We start from the raw sequence: 18,177 nt of genomic DNA, 5'->3' as shown, positions 1-18,177 counted from the left end.
TATAAATGATAAGCTTCTCCTGCTCATAACATTTTTGGCATTGGACAATTAGTTGGAAGGAGTTGGACCTGAAACCTAGAAATGGTTAAACCTTTATTAGAGTCTCTTGGGTGATAGACGTATTTGAGACACAGGGGGTGGGGGGGATTTACTAAAATAGGAGCACTCAGAACCTGGTGCAGCTGTTCATGGTAGCCAATCAACTTCTATCTTCAGCTTGTTCAATGAATCTTTGTAAAAAAAAAAAAAAAATAGAAACCTGGAAGTAAATTGGTTTCTGTGCACAGCTACATCAGATTTTGCACTCTCCAGTTTTAGTAAATAAACCCCACAGACAAATCCATCACTGCGCATATATGCCAGGCAAAAGCTCGATCACCTTCTAGAAGTGTTAAATGTATACACAAAAGGCAAAAACTGGATTTTTGTAAGAACTTACTGTAAAATCCTTTTCTCTGAAGTCCATTTACAGATGCAGCTCTCATCATTATCTATTGGGTTATGCTGCCCCTTGCAGGAGTAGTTCTAGAAAGGAAAAAAATAATTCTACATGCCCACGGGGCTGTCCTATGCATTACCCACACACCCTCTGCTCCAGAAAACCAGTTTCATTGTAAGCAGTGAAAAAGATGCAAAAACTATCCCCATATCAGAGGGGCGGGTGCTGCGTCTGTCAATGTACTTCAGAGAAAAAGATTTTAAGGTAAGTTCTTACAAAAATCCAGTTCTCTATTGTCCATTGACAGACGCAGCTTTCATACTTCTTATCCATTGGGACATCCCAAAGCAGTGTAGGCATGAGGGGTGGGAAGAACGCAACCAGATTGGAACGTAAACTCCAAGGCTAAACTTAGTCAACTGGGTAAGCTGAAGCTCAACCAAGAAAAGGAGCTCACCCAGGAGAAAAAAAAACCCTAAAAGAAATAAACTAGTCTCTTATGAAATAGCAGCCTGCAAAACATTGCGGCCAAAGGAAGCATCCAAAGATGCCAACAAATCAACCTAGTAGAATTTTGTAAATGCGTGCACAGGCGACAAAGTCGCTGCCTAATGGTGAAAAGCACTCAGCGCTCTAGTAGAATGAGCCTTCACAAGGAAAGGAGGAACCTGACCCTTGAGTGAATAAGCCTGAACAACCGTCTGCTTGATCCATCTGGATATGGTCGCAGCAGACGCAGCCAAATCTTTCCAAGATCCTTCAGTAAGCACAAAGAGAGAGTCCGATCTCTTAAAAGACTCAGTAACCCATCAGAAAAATCCTTATTGCCCGAACCACATTCAGAGAGTGCAAGGCAATTTCCTTGGGATGCTTAGGCTTAGGACATAAGGAAGGCAACACAAGGTCTTCATTGAGATGAAAATCTAACACCACCTTAGGGAGGAAATAAGGTTTAGGTCGGAGTACCACTATGGCTGTGGACCACCAAATAAGGCGAACGACAGGACAGCGCCACCAACTCAGAGACTCTGCGAGCAGAAGTAATAGCCACCAGAAAGGCAACCTTTTGTGAAAAAGAAAGCAGAGAAATCACCCTAATGTTCTCAAAAGGAGGCTTTTGAAGGACAGACAAAACTAGATTGAGATCCCACGGAGGCAATGGGGATGTACCCGGAGGAGTCAGATGACGCACCTCCTGAAATAAAAAAGTGTGAATCAGAGCATTAGTAGCCAATGGACATTGGAAATAAATAGCCAAGGCCGACACTTAGCTCTTGATAGTGCCCAAAGCCAACCGCTGCTCAACCCTTTTCTGTAAAAATGCCAAAACCCTAGCTATAGAAAAGTGAGGGTGCAGCTGCAGCGATTCACACCACGAAATGTATGATTTCCACGTACGAGGATATATCTTCCATGAAGTCACCTTCCTAGCCTTCAACAGCGTAGGAATCACAGAGTCAGAAAGACCTCTCTCTCTCTCAACACCTGGCTTGCAACAGCCAAGCCGTTAAAGCCAGCGACCGTAAAGCAGGATGGAAGATCGGTCCCTGAGACAGCACATCTTCCCACAGAGGAAGTCTTCACAGAGGAACTACGACCATTTTTAGCAGGTCTGCGTACCAAGACCAACGAGGCCAGTGTGGTGCCACCAGAACAACCGGAATGCCTTTCACCGCCACCAGAGCATCTGTGAAGTCGGCCAGAGGATCTCGAGACCTGGCCACAAACTGCTGGACTTTTCTGATGAGGTGAGACGCAAACAGATCCATCTTCGGAGTCCTCCAACGGACACACAGGAGATGAAACACCTCCGGATGAAGGGACCATTCCCCTTGATCCAGTACCTGACGACTCAGGTAGTCTGCTTGCCAATTCTCCACAACCAGAATGTGGACTGCGGAAAGAGCCAGAACATTAACTTCCGGCCATACCAGAATCTCGGCCATCTCCGTGGCCGCCAGGACACTCTTGGTGTCCCTTGATGATTGAGGTAAACCACAGCCGTGGCATTGTCCGATTGAATCCGAACCGGGGACCTGCGTAGCAGACTTGTCCAGTGAAACAGGCAAAGCTTGATCGCTCTGAGCTCCAGAATATTGATCGGCAAGGAAGACTGTAGACGAAGTCCCCTGGGCACAGAGCTTCCCCAGCACTCCACCCCTGCCTGACAGGCTGGCGTCCATGGTGACCACCAACCAGAACAGTGGCAGGAAGGACTTACCCTGACACAAGGCAGATGACTGGAGCCACCAGGATAGAGCCACCTTTGTGAGATAGCTCAAACAAATCTTTTGGTCTAATGACTGAGGGTCCCTGTTCCATTTCACCATAAATCGCTTTCTGCAAAGGCCTTGAATGAGACTGAGCAAACGGGACCGCCTCGAAGGTCGAAACCATTAGGCCCAAGACCCTCATGCAAGCCCGCAAGGAAGATCGGTTTCCATCAGCAACCTGATTGCTCTTTGCAACTTCTGAAGCTTGTCCAAGGGGAGAAGACCCTTGCCAGGGCAGAGTCGAGAGTCAGCCCCAGATAAGTGACCCGGAAGGATGTCGTCAGAGCAGACTTTTTGAAATTGATCATCCACCCGAATTCCTGAAGGGTCTGAACCGTAAATGAGATGTTGCCCAACAGATCCGAAAGAGTCTGCTCGCAACGGGAGATCGTGCAGATATCCCAAAATTGAAATTCCTCTCTGATTTAACAAGGACAGCACTGGGGCCAGGACCTTGGTAAAAACTCTGGTAGTGGAGACAAGACCAAAGGGTAACTCCCAAATCAAAAATGCTACTCTTCCATCACAAAGCGGAGGAACCGCTGATGTCCCCCGAATATGGGAACGTGCAGATACGCATCTTTGATACTGATGGAGGCCAGAAAATCTCTGATTTAGAGATACAACCACCGACCAAATTGACTCCGTTCGAAACTTCTGCACCCGCACAAAGCTGTTCAGAGCCTTGAGATCCAGGATTGGACACACCTTGCCCTCTTTTCTGGGAACTGTAAACAGGTTTGAATAGAAACCTTGAGAGCGTTACTGCAGAGGTACCGTCACAATCACTTCTTGAGCCAGGAGATCCTGCACAGTCCGCCGGAGATCTTTCAAACGCTCCGCAGACAGGTGAAGATTTGTCTGAAAGAACCTGTCCCCCGGCTGGGACCAAAATTCGATCTTGTACCCAGAACAAATCAGTTTGTGAACACATTTATCTTGAATTAAGGGAGTCCAGGGTTCCTGAAAGAAGCGCAGACGTCCCCCCACCCCAAAAGCGGGTGAGGGCGCTCCCTAATGCAGAAGAGGACTTGTCCGTGGAACCGGGGCGTAATGGCCTTGGGCTTGCCCTAGTGCTTCCTAGTCCCTCCAGAAGCTCTGAATGGCTTACATTTTTCTTGCGCCCAGAGACACAAAAAAAACGCCTATGAGTGGTAAAGGAAGGCCCCCCCGCTTAGTACAGGGTGGTTTACCTTTGGAGGATTGAGGAAGAAGAGTACTCTTCCCACCAGCCAGACCTTTGATTAACTCATCCAATGAGTCGCCAAACAAACGCTCTCCCAGAAAAGGAAGATCTGTCCGGGCTTTTCTGGAAGCCTGGTCAGCCGACCAGCTCTTCAGCCAAACCATGCGCCGTAGGGCAATCACCACAGCCGAAACTCTGGCCACCAGGTGAGCTGCATCCAGGGACGCATCACACAGGAACACCAGGGCCTGAGCCATCTGGTCCATAAGTTCCAGGGGAACTATGTCAGGGTCCAAGTTCCCTTTCAGAACCCTAATCCATTCCGCAACTGTCTGATACTAAACAGACACAAAAACTAGTTTAATAGAACCCACCAGCACGTGAAGATGGTGGGAAAGGGATTCCACCCACCTGTCCACTGGATCTGTAAAAACTGGGGAATCTTCCACAGGTACTATAATAGATTTGTTTAACCTGGAAACAGGGTGGTCCACCTTAGGCGGTACCGCCCAATGGTTGGAGACAGCCTCAGCAAAGGAATAACGGTGTTTAAATCACTTAGTCACCACTAGCTTGTGCTTGATGCGCTGCTATTGGTCATTCACAATATCATGAAAAGTCTCGGGACAAGGGAAAGCCTTGCCCAATTTTTGGGTCTAAAGGGAGCCAAAAGCCACCTGTGTCCCTGCCGGCGTGGGCTCATTTTAAAAAGTTTCCCTAACTGAAATAACCAGGGCTTCCACCAAAGCGCGTTCCCGTGCTGCAGCTGAAGACAACAGGTCCTCTACACCATCCGACTGCGAGGACAGCGACCCCTCAGATAGGGGGGTGTCCGTGGCTACCATATCAACCTCTGAATCAGAGGACCCCACCAATGATGGAGAAGGCAGTGGCCGTTTTCTGCTAGTAACCTTTTTAATAACAAAATCAACTTTTGTTGCCAGGCTTTTCAGAGCAGGGATTGATTCAATATTATGACGGGCTCCCTCACTGGCCAATAGGAATGAGTGAAACGCAGAAAGTCGTGAACGGCTATGACAATTTCAGGAAGTGAAGATTCATCACATAGAATGGCTTGGCAACAGAGGTGCTTGAAAGCTGCTGGAGACATGCAAGGTCACCTGGAGATACTTGCCCTAGATGTGTGCATGCTATACTTGAGAGCAGTTTGCTTTCTTTTTTCATGATACAGTTACTTTAAAGAACCGTGCTAAAAAGTTCATTGTTTTGAATTCACAAAAGCTATAATTATAATTTAATAGAATGTGTGAATTTCTTTTATTAAAAACTGCCGTATGTGCACAAATGACCAGGAACTTACTCTGAATCTGCATTTTTCTCCTGTAACTTCTTCTGAATGCTGTAGAATACCTGCATTCTTGTATGCATACAAAACAAAGAAAAATTATCAATGCAATTCTATGTGAAATGATTTAAAACTTGATATACAGGAATATAGAGTATTATTAAATATTAATAAATCTCCAAACATATTTGTACAATGTAACCTACCATATACCGTATACACACACACGCACACACACACACACGACATGACTGGTCACTATTCAACACCTGCCACCACCTTATCCAATAAATTTTTATTGGTTTTACAAGTTTGGTACACAGAAGAAAGACTAAAGCAACGGCTTTTAAATACAAAAGATCTATAATACAAAGGCTTAATTTCAAACAACCATTGCAGCAAAATGAATGGCAATAAAACATTCAATGTAAGGATACGAGGCATGAGCCAGCCATAGGTAAATGCTTATGCATTGGTGAATTGCGCCACGCAAGAGGCATTTCCGCAAATGTCAGAGCAAAAGCAATAATTATAGCACCAGACATCCTATGTAGTGCTAACTGGTAACCTGTAAAGGCTTTTAAAAGCATTGCCTATGGAGATTTTTAAATTCCGTACGTGCCATTCAATGAGCGTGCACAATTTTAAAGCGGGACATATTAGTTTCCATATACTCGACAAAACACACTCCTAGATTTTACAAAAAAATTGGGTATTATATAGGGTTTGTATGCATTAAAATTCATTAAAGTGTATTTTTTTCCAAAAAAGTTGCACAAACACTGTGTGACATAAAAAAAAAAAAAAATTGTAAAACCCACCATGTTATTCTTTAGGGCCGCTGCTTAAAAAAAAAAAAAATTATACAAAATTTTTGGGGGTTCTTAGTAATTTTCTAGCAAAAAATACTAATTTTTAAATGTCAACAAGCAACGAAAAAAAAAAAAGTCAGAAAAGCCCTGATCTTAAGGTGGAGAGCAGTCAATATAAATAGTAGGGCTGGTCTTACCTTTGCACTAACAGTGACTTGTTGTAATATGAAGCTTTGTTATTTTCAATTTCCAGAACCAACTGTCTAACTCTGTCAAAGAAACATTAATAGTTAGATTTTTTTTGAAAACACGTACTTCCCATCAACACAAAAGCCTGGAATATAAAGATATATTAGTTCTCGATGGACTATGAGTGTACAAATCAGTACACTGCTAGCTCATTTTTATCTTCCTCCAGATTTCTAACTGAAAGTCTGTATGGGGGTACAGGCAGAAAGCTGGTGGGAGCCTGACATTGCACTCGCAATCCACTGATCATGGGTGCAATACTGTGCAGGCTCCAGTGTAAAAAAAAAAAAAAAAGGACATTATTTCTTGCAAAAATATGTGCATTTATATGATTTTTACTTAAAGGGGAACTTTGCCTTTAAAGCAAAATAGGAAAAAAAAAAAAAAAAAAAAAAGCCTCCTTAAAGCCAGGGTAAAATACATGCTGCAATTGCTGACCTACCTCTAAAAAGGTATCTTTGCCTGGAGGTGACTTAATTCTGATTTTATTGTTTCACAAGTATTGAAATTAAAAGTGTGCTATGCATGAGAAGAGTGCAGAGGTCATGTCAGCAGGCAGTATGTGCAGGAGTAGAGGGTATGAAGTATGAGGGTGGGTTGTATGGCCAGGGAGGTATGCAGCATCTCTACATAGCATTCAATGTTAAAGTGGTAGTAAAGTTGTGTCTGCCATTTTTACCTACAGGGAAGCTTATAATAAAGCTTACCTGTAGGTAAAATTAATATCTCCCAAACATGCACCACTTAGGAGATATTCCACTGAGCAGCAGCCAGTGACATCACTGGTAGGAACGGCATATACGGAGGTCTGTGTCGTAAAGAGTGACTCCTGTGTGCATGTGTGGGAGTAACGTCAGACACCCAGAGTCCATGAACCATGAAGGAAGCCTGGGTGAAGATGGAAGCCTGGCACGGTGGAAATTTTTTTTTAATTACAAAAGTTTACTACTGCTTTAAAACCGGTTGTGTAAGAAAGGAGAGGAAAAGGCTGAAAGTTGGAACAGGATATTACTATCATATTTACTATGACAGGTTATCTTTATGCAGACTGAGGTCAGGTAAGACTCCTGAGGTCTCCCTTGGATCCATAAGCTACAGAACAGTGACAGAGAATCTTTGATTTGTGTCTGAGCTGGCTTCAAGCACTGGCACACTGAAGGCGAGAACCTGGGGGTTTTGTGTCGGAAATGTAACCGAGTATTTTCTGACTGCATACTGCGACCTAGTATGTGGTTTGTCTGCTGTGAACATATGGTCAGAATGGGTGCATTGCATATTCTTGTAAAGTTAATTGTGTATAGCAAGCTTTTCTAGTACTGCTGACTTGAAAACAAAAAGGAGCCCTTGCATTCTGCAAAGGCAAGCTGGGAAGTGGTAATGAACATAGGAGGTGGCAGACAGAAGGTGAAAAGCTGAATGGGCAAAGGAAGCCTCCAGTGATGGAGAGGAAACAGTTTTCTTCCAGGAACGCTAAAACAAGGATGACTGTGTGTACTGAAGGGGTCAGATCACTCCTGCCATTGATAATGGGATGTAGTGTGAGCTGGGGGTCGGATATAGCAGAAAGGCCAAAGGCTGTGCTAGGTGTGAATGTAAAAATACTGGAGGCATTTAGCTGTAATACTATAGATCAGGGCTTCCCAAACTTTTTGGGGCCGAGACCCACTTCTGAATACAGTTATTTTTCGGAACCCACTTGCTTGTAATTGAATATTGTAAAGCGCTACGGAATTTGTTGGCGCTATATAAATGCAAATAATAATACTACATATTTTAAGGGTAGGGGGATGTTAAATTAAAAATATCAATTTACTACTTTTCTATTTATTATTGAATACACTTGCCAGATGTTCTAAGTGAAGGGTCAGAAACCTGTGGCATGTGTGGTGTAAAAGTGGAGTTGTAAGTAATCAGCACCCTCATAGACAGTATAAGGCAGGCAGAGGACAGAAATCAACCACCCCAGGACAGTGATCAGCAGGCTATATGGCACTCACCCTCCTTCCTCTCCCAGTGGTCCACAGTGAAGGTGAAGCCCCTGTTTGCCCTCTCCAGGGCCCAGCACACCTCACCTAGAGTCTCGATGATGAGGAGCTCTATGCTGGTCTTGGTGTTCTGGCTCTTCTGGGGTCACAGAAACTGCCATGAACTCCTGACACCAGCGGGCCACCTGGTCCTCTTATGACACTGAGGCTGCTTTCTCTGCCCGCTATAGCTATGAGAATCCCGCCTCCAGTCTAGCCTCCAGCAGGACCGAGGAGCTGGCTCTGCACCCCATGAACATATCCTACATAACAGCCCACATACGTACTCACTGATGCAAGTATCCTCCTCGCGGGAAATGCAGACCAGCCTCCGTAAACCTGAATCCATTGCAATTTGACTGCTTTGGCTCTCTCTAATTTGCGCGGGTTTGCACAGAACAATTTAAGCTGGCCTGCTCTCAGTGATATCCTGCTCAGCGCGACCCACTCAAACGCAGGTCCCGACCCACAGTTTGGGAATTCCTGCTATACACGATCACTGTCCTATCATATACTGCATAAAACCTTCATGAAGACTTCCCTAAATACCTTTTCAAAGTCTGTTTCTTCAGCCATATGATCGCTGCTGCATTTTCACTGCTGTTCATGGCCAGGGCAGTAAACAGATCTAACACAGCAACTGTGGTGTCACTCAGTGATGTTGCTGCGGTGTCAGGGTCTTTAGGTCCCAGCGTCTCTAGGTGCCTGGCTCACTACTGTGGGGAAGTGGTGGCTGACTGATTTCCCATTCCACTCTTTGCAGTGTGAAGAGAAGAGGCATATTGAGATGCTGTCTACAGCATCCCTGAGCGCCCATCAATAAGTTTGCCAGGGCAATGTACGTAGCGTGTGTAATACTAACTGGCAACATGATATAAGGCTACAACTGGGAACTACAGGCTTATTGTGCATCACCGCATCTCTATGAACAGGCATAGTAGGGTGACAACAGGTTAAATAAAATAAAATAAAATAATAAAGAAATAGACTAGGCATATACAAGTTTCACAAAATACATTTATGGTTTTAGAGTTTACAAACACTTGAATCTTCCTCTTATCTGGAGGGTACCTTTAACATATTTTTAGATTTGAAAGCAACGGTCATAAAATGTTGAAAAGGAACAATGCCCAAAGCAATCAATTTCTTCTCCTTCTCCACATGCAATATGGAGGACTGAAGGGAAAAACTGGATTGTGAAGGATAAGAAGTTACCTTTCAGAACCTTGACTAAAGATCCATGTACCTTGTGGTCGGCAACGCTGACATAATAAGTGCATGGAGGGAAACACGATGGAAGTAAATACAGCTTCCCTATTCTAGACTTTACAATGACGGCATTGTTGCCTCTTCATACAGTTAGACAAGGATGGGGAAAAAAAAAAAAAAAAAACACTTACTCCTCCTTTAGATTCTCCACAGTGATATACTCAACTTCATCAACAGATATTTCACCTGCAGTAAATATTAATAATAAGAAATCAGGGAATTCATGGGTAATGGTTATTTTATTAAATTGACCTTGTCACTACAGTGTCAAACAGATGGCAATGACTACAGAAATAAAATGGCAAAACCTGCAGCCCATGTCCTGAAATGCAACCGCAATGCTGCTCCCCAGCTGCAACAAGCATTTAACTGTCTGAAAGAATGAAATACCACAGTAGTTCCTCCCACTGGCTTTTGTGTCCGATAGTAACAGATGCCTGCATACTTAGATGTGCCTGTTTTAATCATCAACCATGTGAGTTGCTAAAAGTTGTACCTTCATTAAATGTAACCATATTGCTACACTTAGAGGCTACACTTTTGTAAAGAGTTGTGACGTGACGCTACTTGTATATCAAGACATCGCTTGTTTATCAAGTCGAAATTTATAAAAAGAATTTGCTGGTCTTGCAAAACAGTCTCAAACCAAGTTACTCTCAATGCAAGGACTTACTGTATAGCATTTTTTTTTTTTTTAAACCAGGAGTTTAAACAAGCGCTGCGTATTCTTGGTAAAAAAAAAAAAAAAAAGAAGATAAATCTGCATTCCCGATCACTATTTTGTGCCAGTATGAGCAAATACGCACAAATAGGCGCATAAATAAATTATCCTACAGATGCATCTTACACGCAAAATGTGCATAAATACGTGCAAAACAAAAACCTGAAATGATGTCCAAAAAAGAAGATGCTCAAACATCAGTACCGTGTGCAAGAGGGCTCACTATAAAAGCTTTGCATATACATCGCCAGCTGAATATCCAAGTCTATTGATTGAGTTTTTTTTTTCCTTTTATAGCACGCAATCACTTCCTACGTATTGTTTCAGCATATATTTTGTGTGAATTGCTCAGGATTGTGACACTGCCTTAAGGCTGAAATCTAGTAGTTTTTTTTTTAAGTTTTAAAGAAGAGTAACCTATGCATGTTTGAGTCAAACTGTAAACATCAGAAACAAGACTCGGCAATCAAATATTATGCAGTATCTAGTTAGCAAGTCTCCTGAGTTTGTAAATTATTTCATATCCTAATATTTATAATATTTCAATTCTCTCAGCATAGAAAAGCCACTCCCCATGAACACATATGTGAAGTGGTTCGACGTTAAAGCCCACCCACCACCTACATGTGTATGGCCAGTGGGTACAGGTTAAAGCAGAATTATAACATCTTCACCGGATCATCACCAGGTTCAGGATCTTGGGCCATTTTCAGTGGCTGGTGTGGGAAAAGCTTAGTGCTGGAGGGACTACATTTTAAAAGGCAGGTCGGTTATAATCTGCACGCATGCGTTGCATACTAGCACATTATGGCATAACACTGCAGGGGGCTCATAAAAAAAAAAAAAAGAAGAAGTGGTAGAGAATACTACCACTTTATGCAAAGTTATCCGGAAGTGTTTTGGGACTACAGAACATCTTCCCAACTTTATTACGAAGAGGAGGAGTGTGGGAGGTGCTCTGTAAGCCTAACAAACTTCATGTCCTAGGGTGGCAATGCTGCCCTTCCATAAAAAACAAGTGAATGTTGTCATTTTAAGCAGGAAGGGTGCTACTGGCAGGACCACCAGGTAAAAAAAAAAAAGGGGGAATAACCCTTTTGCAGCCACCACATCTAATCCTTCGTTTACACTTTTTTTTTTTTAAGTGATTTTGCGTGTCACATAGGCCCAGCAAATTCACTTGAATGGGATGCAGTACGTGGATTTGCCACCCAAAATGAAGCTCCTTCATCTGTTCAGACAAGCTTTACAAAATTTTGAAAGCTGTAATTTGCCACAAGTCAATCATGGCAGAGTCACATTGCATTTGGGGTGCTGTTTTAGAGATAATGGCACCCAAAACGTGTGTTGCATGGTGTGCAGCAATCTCTGCGTGATTTGTGATCTCTGGCAGAATCGCAGCAATTCTGCCCGCAACCCCAAACCGCGATATGTGAACGGGGCCTATCTACCTGTGAATTGCAACATTTTTGCTCTTGGGTTTAGCTACACTACCTTTTCTGTTAAGACCCAATTCTCATTAAAATGGTAGTGCTGCAAACTAATCAAAAATTAACACACTGGGGTTAATTTACTAAAACTAGAGTGCAAAATCTGGTCCAGCTGTGCAAGATAGCTAATCAACTTCTAACTTAACATGAAAAAGGGCTTGCAGCGCTATAAACGAAAAAAATTATAAAACTACAATAGTGATAAACCTCAAATCACAATACAGTGTCCATAATTGAATCCAGGTGAACAAAGGAAATTTCAAATGACAATAAAAGTGTCCATAATTCACGTGAAAAAAGGAAATCCAAAGTTGCCCAGTGCGCGATATGACATCAGGTGTCACCCGTGGTGTCTTGCCTTCACCAAATGGTTAAAATGCAAACTCACCAAAAATTATTGTGGTCTATGTGATAGGACAGCAATCGCACGTAAGGATATGAATGTGTAAATCTCTGTTAGAACCGACCAATCCGGTGGCACTCCCACACATTAAGATGAAACCATCAAAGAGTCCAGCGGAATAAATCATCAGGCATGAGAAGGAAATAGATCATAGTGTAGCATTTAATTAAGCGAAAAACGTATTAAAACAAATGAAATAAAAACACGGTAAAACTACAACTCACTTAAACTAAAAGCCAGTGCATGTGCAGAAAAACTGGTAATTAGGATAATGGGAGGTCCATAAAGAGTACAATACACTTACTGCAGGTGCCGCCAAACTAAACCTAGAATGGTGGCTGGACCTCAGGAATATACCTGTGCACAACTGCCGTTTCGTGCCAGGCGCATCTTCAGGAGCTCAGAGAATATAGCCTGTGTTGTCCTATATATATGTATATGCAGTCCTCACCTTATGCTAAATTTCCATAATTAGGGACATTGAACACGGCGGAATGTCACTTCCGGTTTCGCCGCCATCTCAGTGACGTCATTTCCGGTGTCCGCGTCATATTGTTGCTAACCAGCAACCTGACATCCGGTCCAGCGACATTTTCTAGTAGACCATAACGGAGGTTGATTAGTCTCATAGCTCAGGTTAATGCGGCGCTATGGTTAGGTAATTTATAAAACCGACTAAAATGCCAAAGTTAAATGTTAAAGAATATCAAACAAAAATCTATTTAATGAAGCACAATCTATATACTACTCCGTTTAAAAACAAAAACGGGAATCTAGTGTCATATGAGGACTGCATATAGTCACATAAAAGCTCATCTATATAGGGGAGCAAAATATGCAAATATATGAAAAAAGATACAAAAAAATAAAATACAAATACCAAGGAACATGAGGTAGATTTAACAATTTTCTGGATGAGATGTTAAGATGTCACCGAACTCAATGGGTATGGATGAAACAGTTGACATCCCACTCCACATTCAACCTCAAAAGGGATATAACATTTTAGCTCATACCACCATTTCATCTCTAGTTTGGAAATCTCTCTAGTACAATGACATGCCCTCCAATGGGGTTTTAGAACTTGGCTATGCCTACAAATTTGAGGGAACTAGGATCCCTCTCATGACAGGTTCTATAGTGAAAAGATAACCTATGAGGTCTATAGCCTTTCCTGATATTATATACATGTTTGCGTAACCTGTCTCTCAATCTCCTGTTAGTCCTGCCAACATATTGTTTTTGGCAAGGACATTTCAGGAAATACACTACATGTGTAGATTCACAGGAAATAAATTCATCAATTTGGTAGTCTTTACTTGTGGTGGTAGAGGAAGAATTAGTGATCTTCTTTCTGACTGTATTAGCAGTACAGATCATGCATTATTACAGGAAAAGAAACCTTTTAATTCTGTAAAAAGGAAGGTGTTTGGGGGAGGATTTACAACACTTGGGGATAATTTATCACTTAAATTGGGGGCACGTCTAAAATATATCTCCGGTCTCTCTGTAAAGTGGTTTTTAATATTGGATCCGCCTGTAAGATACTCCATCGTTTTTAATCAACTTTTTAATTTGGTAATGTTGAACTGAAAAGTTAGTAATGAAGGGGAAAAACACCTCTGTCTCCCATTGGGTAGTGTTATCTGATGTTAGTAAAGAATCCCTGTTAAGGTGAGCAACCTCTTCAATCGTTTGATCTAAAGAGGTTATGTTGGAACCTTTTTCCAGAAACCTGTTTTTTTTAAATAGACGCTTGTGAATAATTGTCATCAGTACAATGACCGTTACATTTCATACGTAAAAACTGTCCTTTGAAATAACGATTTTAAGCCATGCAGAGTGGTGGCAACGGTCGAGGGGATAGAACTGTTATGGTCTGTGGACTTAAAGAAGGATTTAGTACTGATCCTTCCATTAATAATTAAACTAAGGTCAAACAAAATTACTTTCAAACTTTACTATAAGAAAAAGATAGCTGGATGTTCAGTTTTCTCATTTAGATCCGACAAACTCCAATAATGAAGTCTCATTGCCATTCCACAGTAGCAGGATATCGTCAATATAGTGCTTGTACAGTATTAGATTATTCCACTGTTTATTGTATATGATTCCCAATTGGCCATGAATAGTTTAGCCAAACTCAGAGCAAATTTGGCCCCCATGGCTACTCCCTTTGTCTGTAGATAATAGGAGCCATTGAACCAACAGTAATTATGTGTCATGGAGAAATTTAGAAGGTTCAAGATAAACTCTTGTTGTAATCTGAGAATTGTGCTGGTATGTAAATAGTGTTCAAATGCTCTGTAGCCATCGCTATGTGCTATATTAGTATAGAGCGAGGCCATGTCAGCAGTGACTAAAAAGGTATTATCTATCAGTAGGTCTTCAAGTGCATTTAGAACTTGTTTAGCATCCTTCAGATATGCACAAGTATGAATTACTAGACTTTGTAAGAAAAAAAAAATATATTCTCCCACCCTAGCAGTGAGGGAATTAATCCCACTGAAAGCTGGCCTGCCCGGTGGGTCGAATGAATTTTTTTACATATTTGGAAGAAAATATATGATTGGGCTTTTTGGGGACCAAATGCTCTTTTTTTTTTTTAAATTTAAAATGCCCTATTCATAACCATTATTTAACTAAATTGGTTCAGAGTTTTCTTAAATTTTTATGTTGGATCTTTTGGAAGGGGAGAATAGGTGGTGGGGTCATTCAACAGGTTTTGCATTTTGTTGATAGAACACATTTTGTCAAAAAGGACAATAGATCCATCTTTGTCTGTGGGTCTGATGACCAGATTTCGTCTAATCATTTTTTCATTTCATTCCCATGTGGTCCTCCTTGTTATTTCTAATCTTTTTAACTTGTAATTTCTTCAAATCTTGCAAAACTAAATCTATAAAAACATTATCATAATGATTTCCACTATTAGGTGGAATAAATAATGAAGTATTTCTCAATGTAGTGTGCTGAAATGTAGCGCACTGGTTGTTTCTTATGATGGGGTTCTGAATGAAATGTTTTTAATACTGATCTGTCTAGTAAATTTCTGAATGTCCATTAAAGTCTCAATTTTTTGTTTAATCTAGCTTTAGGTGCATATTTCAGACCCTTGGTCAGTATATTTTCTTCCTCTGGATTCAACTGAACTGATGGTTAGATGGTTTTATTTGTGTCTTTTTTTTGTTTTCTATTTGTTCTCCATCCCCCTCTTCTGCATCTCCCGTGTCTATACTTTTTTATGCTCGAAAAAGAATGCAAGATTTGGAGAAATTACAAGTTAAAAAAAGGATTCGAACTAACAAGGAAGATGTGGGAATGAAAAAAATATTAGAAAGACGAGATCTGGTCATCAGACCCACAGACAAAAGGTGGAGGTATTGTCCTTTTTGATATAGCGTATTTTATCAACAAAATGCAAAACCTGTTGAATGACACCACCACCACCACCTATTCTCCCCTTCCAAAAGATCCAACATCAAAATGTAAGAAAACTCTCAACAATTTAGTGAAATATGGTTATGAACAGGGCATTTTTTTTTTTTAATTTAAGAGTATTTGGTCCCCAAAGCCCTAAAAATCCCAATCATATATTTTCTTCCAAAAATGTATAAAGATTCATTAGACCCACCGGGCAGGCCAATAATCAGTGGGATTAATTCCCTCACTGCTAGGGTGGGAGAATAGATTGATTTTTTTCTTATAAACTCCAGTAATTCATACTCCAGCATATCTGAAGGATATTAAACAGGTTCTGAATGAACGTAAAGACCCGATAGATAATACCTCTTTAGTCACTGCTGATGTGGCCTCGTTCTATATTATTATAGCACATAGCGATGGCTACAGAGCAGTCGAACGCTATTTACATACCAGCACAATTCCCAGATTATAACAAGAGTTTCTTGAACCTTCTAAATTTCTCCATGACACATAATTACTGTTAGTTCAATGGCTCCTATTATCTACAAAGGGAGTAGCCAGGGAGGACAAATTCACTCCCGAGTTTGGCTAAACTTTTCATGGCCAATTGGGAATCAGAGTCTACATACAATAAACAGTGGAATAATCGAATACTGTACAAGCGCTGTTTAGACGATACCCTGCTATTGTGGAAAGGTGATCAGACAATTCCTAGAGTTTGTCGGATCTAAATAAGAACACTGAACATCCTGCTATATTTTTCTTATAGTAAGGTTGAAATTATTTTCTTGACCTTAGTTTAATAAAGCATCTTTAATGGAAGGATCAGTACTAAATCCTTGTTTAAGTCCACAGACCATAACAGTTATATCCCCCTCGACAGTTGCCACCACCCTATATGGCTTAAAAATATTCTGAAAGGACAGTTAACGTATGAAACATAACTGTCATTGTACAGATGACTATTATTCACAAGTATCTATTTTAAAAACCAGGTTTCTGGAAAAAGGTTACAACATAACCTCTTTGGCTCAAACGATCAAGAGGTTGCTCACCTTAACAGGGATTCTTTACTAACATCAGATAACACTACCCAACGGGAGGCAAAAGTGTTTTGCCCCTTTATTACCAACTTTTCAGTTCAACACTACCAAATTAAAAAGTTGAATAAAAAACAATGGAGTATCACACAGGCAGATCCAATATTAAAAACCACTTTACCAGAGAAACCGGAGATTTTTTAGACGTGCCCCCAATTTAAGAGATAAATTAGCACACTCATTTTTCCTCTACCACCACAAGTAAAGGCTACCAAATTGATGAATTTATTTTCTGTGAATCTACACGTGTAGTGTATTGCCTGAAATGTCCCTGCCAAAAATGATATGTTGGCAGGACTACCAGAATATTGAGTGACAGGTTACACAAACATGTATATAACATCAGAAAAGGCTATATACATCATAGGTTATCTGCTCACTATAGAACCTGTCATGGGAAGGATCCTAATTCCCTCAAATTTGTAGGTATAGCCAAAATAAAATCCCATTGGAGGAGATGTCATCGTACTAGAAAGATTTCCAAACTAGAGATGAAATGGTTGTAGGAGATAAAATTATATATCCCTTTAAGGTTGAATGTGGAGTGGAAAGTCAACTGTTTCATCGATAACCTTTGAGTTTGGTGACATCTTGACATCTCATCCAGCAAATTTTTAGATCTACCTCATGTTCCTCAGTATTTTTTACAATTTATATTTTTTTGAATATTTGCATATTTTGCTCCCCTATATAAAAGGAGCTGTTATGGGACTATATGCTGTCCTCGTATAACACTAGATTCTCGGTTTTGATTTTAAACAGAGTAGTATATAGATCGTGCTTCATTAAATAGTTTTTTGTTCAATATTCCTTAACATTAATTTGGGCATTTTAGTCCCTTTTGTAAATTACCTAACCGTAGTGCCGAATTAAAATGAGCTATGAGACTAATAATCCACCGTTATGGTCTACTTGAAAATGGTGCTGGACCAGATGTCATGTTGCTGGTTTACAACAATATGATGCAGACACTGAAAATTACATCACTAAGATGGCGGCGAAACCAGAAGTGACATTCCGCCATGTTGAATGTCCCCAATCAAGGAAATCTAGCATAAAGGTGAGGACTGCATAATATATATATATATATATATATATATATATATATATATATATGACACCACAGGTTCTATTCTCTGAGCTCTTGAAGATGTGCTTGGTGCAAAACAGCCGTTTAGCTGAGATATATGCCTTTGCTGTCCTATAACAGACAGCAATAGTTTTTGGCAAGTTTGCATTTGAACCATTTGGTGAAGGTAAGACACCCCAGGTGACACCTGATGTCATATCATGCACTGGGCAACTTTGGATTTCCTTTTTTCACTTGAATTATGGAAACTTTATTGTCATTTGAAATTTCCTTTGTTCACCTGGATTTAATTATGGAAAAATTGTATTGTGATTTGAGATTTATCACTATTTTAGTTATATTTTTGTTTATAGCGTTGCAACCCCTTTTTCATGTTATTTACATTAGCG

The 18,177-nt window shown here is 40.8% G+C and overlaps 1 protein-coding gene across 1 annotated transcript in view; it reads right to left on the bottom strand.

The window, feature by feature from the left end:
* Positions 1 to 18,177, bottom strand: part of CENPH (centromere protein H) — a 76,320-nt gene that overhangs the window by 40,856 nt on the left and 17,287 nt on the right. Inside the window, exons 3-5 of the mRNA XM_082242837.1 lie at positions 9,690 to 9,744; positions 6,214 to 6,285; positions 5,220 to 5,276 (exon numbers count right to left, since the gene is read on the bottom strand). Of these exons, the coding sequence (XP_082098963.1) occupies positions 5,220 to 5,276; positions 6,214 to 6,285; positions 9,690 to 9,744 (184 nt within the window). The remainder of the gene's footprint in view (positions 1 to 5,219; positions 5,277 to 6,213; positions 6,286 to 9,689; positions 9,745 to 18,177) is intronic.

Source organism: Pelophylax lessonae, assembly GCF_965119305.1.
Source record: "Pelophylax lessonae genome assembly, chromosome: 1".
NCBI lineage: Eukaryota > Metazoa > Chordata > Amphibia > Anura > Ranidae > Pelophylax > Pelophylax lessonae.
The sequence above is the reverse complement of the archived record's forward strand: the minus strand, read 5'-3'. Positions and strand labels throughout refer to the sequence as shown.